Below are 11,299 nucleotides of genomic sequence, written 5' to 3' on the forward strand. Positions count from 1 at the left end.
TCATTCCGTCCTGTCAGAGGATCGAGCAGTCAGCTGACTGCTCTCTCAAGAGAAACTATAGTGTCATACTGCCCCCTAGTGACAAGTGGACATAAATACACATTACAGCAGTGGCCTTGTAAGCAGTATTCTCCCTAGATATTTGATTGGCCTGAAACAATGTAAGTTATAAAAATCAACTACTTGCCACACTTTCTATCCTTCTTCCTACTACCTCCCTGAGGCCTAATCTTTGAGAGTCTAGATATATGTGTGCCAAAGGTAATGTGGCTCTGTGTGTACTACCCTGTTTTCAAAATTTCCACACATTAATTAAATTCTAAAAGATGCTTTCGCCACTTTGTTATAATACACCAACAGGTGACTATGGAATAATTAGTAGCAAGGAAATGTTACAAAAAATAAAAAAATTTGCTAAAATAAATTGGCCTGGAGCACCTGCAAGCCACTAACTAAAATGGCCGTTAATTGGTTAAATGCACATGCCCTTACTCCTGTTTTGCTTTCCAAATACACTGTTCAGTTTGCAGCTTTTGAATTTTCATCTGATACATATAGTTGTTTACCCATACACTGACATTGTTACATGATTTAAATACATTGTGATAATATAGGCTCCTTAGGGTTGCCCTCTTGTACTTTTCCGTTTTCCTTTGTACATTTATTTATTCTTTTTTCTTTGTAACATTTTGTTAACTATTAAGATAAAAAAAAATAAATTAGGAAAAAAATGGTGATACCTGCAATATTGCAAAAAAGCAGCCTTCAGCAACTTTGTCTTATCATGATGTATTGTTTCTCTCCTCTCTGTCAATGGTACCTTTGTAGGAGGAAAAACAAGAGTAATTAGTTTGGAAGTTTCCAGCACTCCTAAGTTTTTGCCATTTAAACTACTGTACACCTGAGAAATTGCATTTATTGTATATGCTTTTTTAAACACAAAAGACAAACTTGATTTGCTAAATACAATATAATCCTAGGTGACAGACTTGTCTATACTGACCTTTCCCCAACATTTAAATGCCCATGTATGAAATCCCCATGAATTCCAACAGGCCAGTCCACACCAGGGAGTTTGTGGGCGGCATGTTTTTGAGCATTAGGAGCGACTGCTCCTTGCCAAGTTTTACATTTTTAACTGCTTTTAAACACTTCCATATTAAGTTGAATAGGGGATATGCTATAGGATACCACATCCCAATAATTACACACCTAGTCCCCATCCATATTTCTGGGGACTTTTTTGGTACCTAAAAATATCCAATGATCCACATAAAAAAATATTACTTGAACAATTGGTGCATTTTCAATAATTTATTAAATTTACTACAAACATTTTTTTCATAGTTTGAGCTATATATCCAGAGATTTTATTGCAATATGTTCCTATTGCGTTTTGTCATTCAGCTTCATCACTTCTCTAGCATTATCCACAACTATCCCAATTATTTTGAATCACTTTGCTTAGCACATAGAATGGTAATTTTTACACTTTTTGCACAGTGATCAAGAGTGCCATTATCACTTGTCTATATGCTGTGTGGCACACCAGCATAATTCAGCTGCTAACTCACCTTCACATTCCTTATCGGGACATGATCCATTATTGTCATCCATGGACATGTCTAACTCTGAACCTGCATTGTCGGAGTTATGACACCTCTTGTCTTCAACAGCTCAGGAAATCTTCAACCTTTTATTGCCTTACTTCAACATAAAATTTATTACTTTACAATCCTCGATTGATTTAGTTCAATCAATTTAGTCAACAAATTTCTAATAACACAAGTCGAGTAGCGGAGTTGGAGAGAAGGTTTAGCGACTTAGAAGACCAAATACTGGCAAAACAATCCACCATTTCTCTTCAATCAACCCAACTGAAGTCGTTCGCAGAAAGATATAAAATCACTGTTCTAACCTCTGTTTCCTGGGGATTTCCGGAAACACTTTAATACCCAGATCTGGCTGGTGAAACAAGTGGCTTGGAATCAAGTGGAGTTAGAAAACAGGAGTTAGAAAACAAAAGGAGTTAAATTCTTATAGAAACTACAAACTATAAACATTTATAACTCCTTGAAAACAAACATTGTAATGGAATGGAAAATGAGTGGCAGCAAGGTGGATAGTTTTGTTAAGTGCACAGTCTGTCATATGTATGCACAAATGGAGCAACAGCTCCTAGGTGAATAGCGCTGTGACAGATGTGAGCAAGTGGCCCTTCTGGTATCTCGCATTGGAGAGCTGGAGAGGCTATTTGCAACACTGAAATCACTGGATCACCTTGAGAAGGGTCTCCTGCTCACTGAGAAGGTAATTATTGGCTTGGATGTGGAGGGTGGAGAGGTTAATCAGGATGAACATAAGGAGTTGGGTTACTTTATTTAAAGGGAGTGGTAGGGGCACTCAGAAAAGGAAGGCCAGCCCTGGGTTTGAGCACCCTAACAAATTTGCAGTTATGTGAAGATGTGCAGGTGGCAGACCCAGTGGTGGCAACTCTAGATGTTACTGCTACCCCTAACAGCCCAGAGGGCAGCCCATTTAGTAGAGGTGGGGAAGGCAATGCAGGAAGGCATAGACAACTGGTTGTCATAGGGCACTCTGATCTAGAGAACTGATAGAATAGGTTGTCTCCGGGATCCCTTCAACCGAATGGTTTGCCGTCTCCCTGGTGCCAGGACTCGGCATGTGGTGTACCGAGAGGACAAAATACTGGGAGGGGCTGGGCATCACCCAGCTGTCTTGGTCTAAGTTGGAACCAATGACAGGATATATGGAGGATGGAGGATACTTAAAAAGCAGTTTAGAAACACTAAGTCATGGTCTTCCCTTTTTTTTTTTTTTCATGGTGCTAAAAAAAATGATTACTTTACCAAGGGTTTTATTTTTATTTCTCTTCCTATTATTCTGCCACCCCAAACACATACATTTTTTGTTTTGGTAATTTATTTGGGGCGGTAAACATGCAGTGGCTAGTCGTATGATTCTACAACAAACCATGAAAAATGGTAGGCTAAAATTGCCAGATGTGGCCCTGTACAACCAAGCTGCACTATTACGCATATTAGGAGATTGGATAAGTGGCACTTCATTTTACACAAATCTACTAGTAGAGGAGGTTGAAAATAATCCTGTTTTCTCAATGGCAGTCGTGGCATTCCTTACACAAAGCAGAATGCCTTAATGCTTATTCTTCCTTGTTTCCCCCACTTGAGGGCAATGGTGAGTTTGCCCCTGGGATTTCCTCTACTCTGCTCGCTGATTGGGCTACTAAGGGTCTCGCCTCAGTTTGAGTGTTAATTGACCTACAAAATCACAAGGTTTATTCTTGCCCAGAATTTAGGAGGCAGTTCCCCTTTATGGCAGACAGTATGTATTTACTCATTCAAATGCCTAGAGGGTAGCCAGGGAAACTTGGGAGAGCATTTTTGCCATACTAATTATTCCCACAAAAAAAAAGTTGTACAACTGTGTTTGTAACACCACATGGTACCGTGACAGAATAATGGAAAGCAACCCTCCTATAAATATAGAGTAAATCCCTTGTTTCTAGTTCTTTTCTGTTTGTTAACTGTTTTCTGGTTATATGCCCATATGTGTTATGTTTTTATGTTATGTTTGGATTTGTATGTATTCATGAATATCACTGTTTACGTCAATAAAATATTAAAAAAAACCCTTAAAGTCAGAATACACTTAGTCCAAGGCTTGAAGACCTCTATTTTTAACACTTATAAATGCCCATACAGCATGTTTGCGTTTTGTTTAAATGTCTTCTTCGGCTCCATTGCGTTGCCAGGCATACACATTATATAGACAATTTTTAGACACACAAACATCAGTTTATTCCAGCCTAATGCCTAAATGCTGTTGGCCGTGGCAATCGTTAAAAAGCTCTAACTGAAGCCAAGTAACTTTTTAGTGTGTCTTTTTTTGTATACATTCCAAATGTTCACTCACTAGGGAGGGCTAGATAGTGGGTGCATGCATGTTTTAGACCAGTGGTCCACATCCAGTGGTCCGTGGATTCATTTGTTTATTTCTCAGATGCTCTTTTAGGTAAGTATGACCTTAACTGCGTATTTTCTTTAACTGTTAAATTTAATGGCATCAAATAGTTTGACTTTGATAACAATCATTTCTTGTTTGGTCTTAGATTGAAATAAAATAAATCATAATGAGTGAGAAAAAAAGCAAACAAATATTTTGCATTTCTTTAGTAATACCAAAGAAAATGCAACTAATAAAAATATTAACAATAGTAATACTAATTATGTGCAATTCCATAAACTTGATAGATTTATGGTATTGGCACATGCATGGTGGCATAAAATATTTACTATATTTATTTTGATAATGTACCTAAACTTTTCAAGCATTACAGATAAAAAAACAGCTTCCCACTCAGAAGCTTCTTCCAACACCTATGATTAATATATGATTTGATTACATTGTCCCACAGTTTTACTCTATTCTCTACTTAAACTCCCCTAATTTTTTTTTTTTTTTGGGTCAAGCAGCAAGTAGGAGGAGTGTGATTTCTAAGCTTTAATATTTTGCTGACGTCTTCTAATGGAGATGACAAAGCATTGTGCCTCCTGCTCTTCCTTCTACATAGGACAGATTGCAGAGCATCCTGTCTGTACAACTCCATTCCAGAACAATCACCAAGAACTGTCTCGAGAAACAATAGTTAGACCTCTTTTTGAAGCATAATAAACAACCATAGTGGTCTCTCCTGAATACTTTCTTTCTTTTTAGCACTTTTCCCTTGAAATTTGAAGGGATCTTCATAGTATCATTAGGTTCAAGTTCCTTCAGATTACATCACTTTAGCACCTTTAGCCTGACCTAACACCTTTTGCTCTAACATTTTTCTGTATGGCCAGGCTAGGCTGCAAACCTAAACAGATATTCAATATGTTCACTGTGGACAACATGTCCAGCAGGCAACAGTAAAGACCAAAATAAAAAAAGAGCAATACCTATTGATTTCTGAAGTGATCTGACAAAACTGTCCCCTCCAACACAAATATTTTATTTAGTGTTATCTGTCCGTTTTAATTTCATTCTTGCTGGACTTCTAAAAAAAAACATCATACATCATGAGGTTTAGGAAGGAAGTGTTCTATAGTTAAGAAAACTGGGCAGACATTCCTATTATAAGAACTTTGTAGCAGGGTGTACTCAGATTAAGAGATATTCTAAGTATTTTTAAACAAAGCATGTGGCTCATATGCAGCTATTGCAGAGCAACAGCATCATGACATTATCTGACAGTCACATTCAACTGGACTTTAATGCTCAAGACATTTTGTACCTTGAGCAAAAAGCTATGTCAGTATTTAGGCTCATATACTTTTATATGTTTGCTCATTGTGGAAATAACCCAGGGCAAGACAGAAAGACTAAACTACTTTCTTTGTGATGAGGGTGATAGTTGGATGTGGCCTCTCAATTACTTTTTCAATGCTGACAGGTCAGAAAAATCTGTACAAGAGTAAACTAGCTTTACAAAGAATTCTATTTTACCTGATTACTGATGGGAGGCAGTGATGAAGACACTGAATCTTCCACTTCTTCTAGGAATCCAGATGCATTTTCTCGAGGAAATATAGTAAGAAGGCCATTTTTTCTGGTAAAAATGATTGGAAGATTAGTGAAAGTTCCAGCTCCTATTATACAATCTCCTGAAAATATAAAAAATGCAGTTTACATTTCAAACAAGAAAGAAAAAATAATTTACATTGATTAAATATAATCTTACAGAACAGCAACACTAAAACCAGCAACATGAAGCAGAATGGTGTTACAGCATAAATATTAGAAAAAACAGGAATTTCGTAATATGCCATTTAAACCTTTGCAAAAGCCTAAGGTAGCTGGCCAAAGAAATTTCTTCCATTTAGAAAAAATCCAGTGGTGCCATGAGGTCAAATAGCATAATCAGTAGAAAAAACCTGGTAACTGACCAAAACAAAATGCCTAAGGCCTGAATTAAAAACATACCTGCCCTGTAAGTGACAGATTTCAGCTGCTCTGCAGACATATAACAAAGTTTTCTCTTTGTGAAGCTTCACATGTCCATTGCAGTTTCAATATATATTATGTTACACAAAAAGATACCCAGTCTTGCAGTACCCTTGCATACTCTACAAACATTCTAAGGACATATCGCTGAAGAATATGAACATCCAAGTACAGTGATACCTCGGCTAACGAATATAGACTCGGCTAACAAATGTGTAAAAAAAACAGGCTTCTGTTCATCTCAGCCTTTGATGAGATTATGAGGTTCCTATCTTCAAAAGGGGAGCAAAGCCATTACCAGGTTATTACAGATCGGTTAGTTTAACGTCCACAGTTGGAAAGGTCCTAGAGTTTCTGTTAAAAATTAATATTACAAGTGATAGTCAGCATGGCTTCAAGAAAGACCGACGTCAAACAAATTTACTCCACTTTGAGGAAGTAAGTAAACAGGTAGAGAGTGGAATAGCAGTTGATATATTGTACTTGGACTTTGCTAAAGCATTTGCCACCGTACACCACAGACGGGTAATATGCAAGTTAGGGTCAATAGGTTTAGAAAAGTCAATCTGTACATGGTTAGATAACGGTCCTAAAGACCGCATCCAGAGAGTTGTAATTAAAGATTCATACTCAGAATGGTCCAAGGTTACTAGTGGTGTACCCCAGGGTTTAGTGTTGGGACCTTTACTGTTTAACATCTTCATAAATGATATAGAGTTTGGGATTAAAAGTACCGTTTCTCTGTTTGCAGATGACACCAAACTATGTAATGAATTAAGTCCATACAGGATGTCTATAATCTACAACCAGACCAGGATGTACTGTTTGATTGACAGCCCAGTGGCAAATTACATTTAATAAAGATAAATTATTTATTATGAGTATTCATATACCACAATATCTCAAACTCCGCATTATGTCTTATGTATTTCACGTTAATTTTTTTAATCTATTGTTAACATTACCTAGAGAATTGGATCAATATAAAAGAAGTGAAATTTCTTTGGTAGGGAGAGCGGCGACTGTCAAAATGTTAATACTACCAAAAATGTTTTGTCTTTTTAGCACTATTATGATTCCTTTGCCCCAAAAGTATGTTACTACACTACACTACTACTATAATTATGTACTTTATATAAAAAAGGAAGAGGCCTAGGTGTGCCTTTAAAATACTTACTACACACAGAGAGATTCGGAGGTATGGGAATCCCGAATTTGTCACATTATTACGCTCCAGCAATTCTCTCACAAATATACTAACTGGTGGCACCCTTCTCGGCACAAACTCTGGGCGGAGATCGAACAGATTTTTAAATCCACCACTAATATTCGGCAACTACTTATACCTACTAAACTAGGATTTTTCACGCAATCCTCTGCCTATCCTATCATTCAGGCAACATTTAAGATATGGAGAACATCTACTCTGACATTGTCTGGGTCACATTCCAATTTGACAATTTATCCGAATATTAGTTTTGGAAACGCTTGTTCCACAAATTTCCATGTCAAAATAGATAACCTGTGGCATACTAGAACTGAGAGCAATTCTTATCCCAATGGGAATGAAATCCTTCTCATCTTTGCAAACAGAATATGACCTTCCAAACAGAATATTTCCCTTACTTGAGAATTAAACAAACATCTTACCAAAACTCTCAATTTAAAAACAGAGATCTACATATATGCACCTCTCAGCTTGTACTTTCAACAATTGCCCACATATTAGAAGAGTATTTCTAGATACTACAATGTGCTTGAAAATTTAGAATTTTCTTTATCTGTTAACATGCAGAAATGGTCCAGGGAGTTGGATAAAGATAGCTTTGGCACATGAGTGGGGAGAGAGAATAAAGAGACCTATAAAGCTTCCAGATGTGAAAATCTTTGGGAACTCTACCAACGTATTATTAATTACTGGTATCTAAATTTAAAGTATTCATTAAGACTGACGTCACCGTCCATAAAAAAAAGTAGCACTGGGGCCAAAACCTTCATGAACACTGTCAGGGATGGGCATGGCTACAAATAGGCTTTTACCTAAAGTGAATCTCAGGAAAGGTGTCAATTAAGACTCTTTATGGCCATCCATACATTTGCCAAAAATTTTTAGAAGGTCAGTCAAGTCACTGGAAGCAAAGATTGAGATCATGAGAAATTAAAATTCAAAACATTTTAGCCACGTGTAACCCTAAGCATTTAAAATAATCCTGATCCAGAAACAAGTGAAAAGACAGAATTTGTCCCTTCCTTTTCTTACTGCAACGGTAGACCTGATTATAACGGTTTTGTTCATGCTCCTTGCTCAGGAAGGACTTTGAGTTTGTGGTGCTTTTATCCAGACTCTAGAAAAAAAATCTGGTTAAATGTTCCTGCACAATTACCGTATTTTTCGGCGTATAAGACGCACTTTTTCTTCCCCAAAACTGGGGGGGTAAAGTGGGTGCGTTTTATACACCGAATACATGTTAAATATAATAAAAAAAAATCATACTCATCCGATACCGCGATGCTGCGTGCTTCTTCTCCTCGCTCTCCTCCCGGCTGCAGCGCGCGTCTCCTCCTCCTCTGAGCGAGGAGAAGCCGACACCCGTGCCCCCGCGATCTCATAAGCAGGCTGGATCAGCCTGCTTATGGGATCGCTGGGGTATGCGTGTCGGCTTCTCCTCTCTCAGAGGAGGAGACACGCGCTGCAGCCAGGAGGAGAGCCAGGAGAAGCCGACACCCGTGCCCCCGCGATCTCATAAGCAGGCTGGATCAGCCTGCTTATGGGATCGCTGGGGTATGCGTGTCGGCTTCTCCTCGCTCAGAGGAGGAGGAGACACGCGCTGCAGCCGGGAGGAGAGCGAGGAGAAGAAGGCCGCAGCATCGCGGGATCGGGTGAGTATGATTTTTTGGCACAGGGTGATCAGAAGGGGATACATTGTGTCAATGTATCCCCTTCTAATCACTCTGTGTCAATGTATCCCCTTCTGATGACTCTGTGTCAGAGTGATTAGAAGGGGATACATTGACACAGAGTGATTAGAAGGCGATACATTGACACAGAGTGATTTTTTAGTATTTTGTTCAGAATCTTTTTTTTCTAGGTTTTTCTCGTTTAAAATTGGGTGCGTCTTATAGGCCGGAGCGTCATATACGCCGAAAAATACGGTAATTTGAATTAGTTAGTATAGTGATATCGTGTAACCTCCACAGAGTTTTTTAAAATATACTAAACATGTCGATGAGGGCTGTTTAACCAGATGGGGAGGGATCCTTTCTTTCACAAAGGAGTCAGACCATGCTCATTGAGGGGCCAGGTTACTGTGTTGCTTTACAGAAAGCAGAAAGTGAGCAGCTGCTCATCATAAAATTAAAACTATAAAAACTGTGGACCTGCTACAGTGGCTCCAGAATAATTTTTCTCAACGTTGGAAGCGGAATAGTATTACATATCATTAAATTCTTTTAACTCCTACTTATCAAACACTTTGTAATGCTAATTTCCCTTCACTGTTGCACACATTGCTTCAATCTACCCATTTGGGAGTATTGCCCTTATCAAAATGTCCATTTTACCCAAACTAAAGTACCTCAGTCTGTGCTTGGATAGATGCAGGTGGAAATTATGAATTTTATTTAGAGATACAAGCAACGTCACCTTCCAAGATCGGTTCTATGCTCTCTAAAGTCCAGGGGTAGCATGGGTATACTTGATCTCTTTCAGTTTAACTTTCTGGCTTTTCAGGCTACCCTGACAGCCTATTAGTGGTGGACGGAGATTGGGAAACTATGGTAAGCGCCAGTGCACACCAAGTCCATGTTGTAGAGTTCACCTTACCATATAGTGGAATCTTTCTTGCTGGCACCTATGCAATTTACCAAACGTATCACCTTGTGTCCCCCAAATCCCAACCTACATTATTTCTGTACAATACTCTGATACTAAATAGTCTAACACTATGAATGATTCAACCTTGGGGTACCAAGCAAATTTTCTGTTTTGGTCATTTATTAAACCCAGTCACTAAAGTATTACTCAAATTTTCGGATCTACAAATTTGAACTTACTTGCTCTGTTATCTTTAGTTACCTGTAAGTTAGACATTTTGCCCGGACCCTAACAAAAAACTTAACTTTCTCAGCTTCAATACAATTTGAGCAACTATGTGCGGAGGGCCCCTACTGCAAGGGTCTAATTTCTAAAAAACTATCAAATCCTGAATATAGAGACAGCCATTCTGTTTGTCAAACACATGTATCACCAAATGTTAATCTTCTTTGGATAGGGAGTTGTCTTTTGAACTTTGGCAGGTTGTCTGGAGCAGAGCCCAAAAGCGTTTGGTATGTACTTTATATAAAGGGAATGCATATAAAGTTCTCATGCACTAGTACTATACCCTGGACAAGTTACACATCATTTACCCTGATTGCAGTAATCTGTGCTGGAGATGTGGATTTTTTTTCTTGGACATGCCCGAAGAATAAACAGTACTGGGCAGATGTCAATGTACTTCTCTCCGCAATACGCAATATACCAGTAAGGTTGGATGATATGTCCGTGAGATCTAAGTTTCTAGCTTCTGTCAATCGTGGCCCAGTCAGGTTTATCTCCAAAATTCAGGACATGGCGGGATTGACCTATATTAAACTCAAATAAAAACAAAGACCCTACTAGACTGGCAGTCGCAAACTACCTACTTTCCTCAGACATGCCTATCGTCAGCAGAAGCCTATTGTGCATGATAGGCTGGAGTATCCCCTGACATCTGAGGAGTTTCTGAGAGCTCTTAATAGTATTAAATTGGGTAAGGCCCCAGAGTCAGATAATCTTTTGATCAGGAACTGCTTAGTCATGTGACTTTTCAAATCTAATCAGCCTTGATAATCTCACAAAATAGGATGAGGACCCCAATATCACTCGATCCAAAAAATAATAAAAATCCTCTATCCTGCTGTATACTCACTGTGTGCTTACACAGTTGTATCTTGTATGCAGTGTTACACAACAAATTACAGAATGGCAATTTCCCTTCACTTCGGATTTCTTCTCCTGCATCACAACAACTGACTGCAGAACATACCATAAATCATTACCAATCCCCCGTTAGACACCGCCAGAGTTTGCATAACTGTGATGTGACATCAGCAGGGGCCCCCATCTATTCCACATATGTTCTCCAATGAAAACATAAAAAAAAAAAAAATATTTGTTTACACACACTTAACCACTTGGGCGTTACACTGAGGTCTAGATTTCTGTACCAAAAGCGTTACACTGTTTTTCATG

General features: G+C 38.4%; 1 protein-coding gene across 1 annotated transcript in view; it reads right to left on the bottom strand.

Annotated features, from left to right (window-relative positions):
• NUP133 (nucleoporin 133) overlaps positions 1-11,299 on the bottom strand; it is a gene marked incomplete in the record, with an annotated part of 161,866 nt that overhangs the window by 117,200 nt on the left and 33,367 nt on the right. The window contains 2 exon segments of the mRNA XM_072409194.1: positions 741-820; positions 5,530-5,687. Of these exon segments, the coding sequence (XP_072265295.1) occupies positions 741-820; positions 5,530-5,687 (238 nt within the window).

The sequence above is a fragment of the Pyxicephalus adspersus genome, chromosome 4, assembly GCF_032062135.1.
Source record: "Pyxicephalus adspersus chromosome 4, UCB_Pads_2.0, whole genome shotgun sequence".
Lineage (NCBI taxonomy): Eukaryota > Metazoa > Chordata > Amphibia > Anura > Pyxicephalidae > Pyxicephalus > Pyxicephalus adspersus.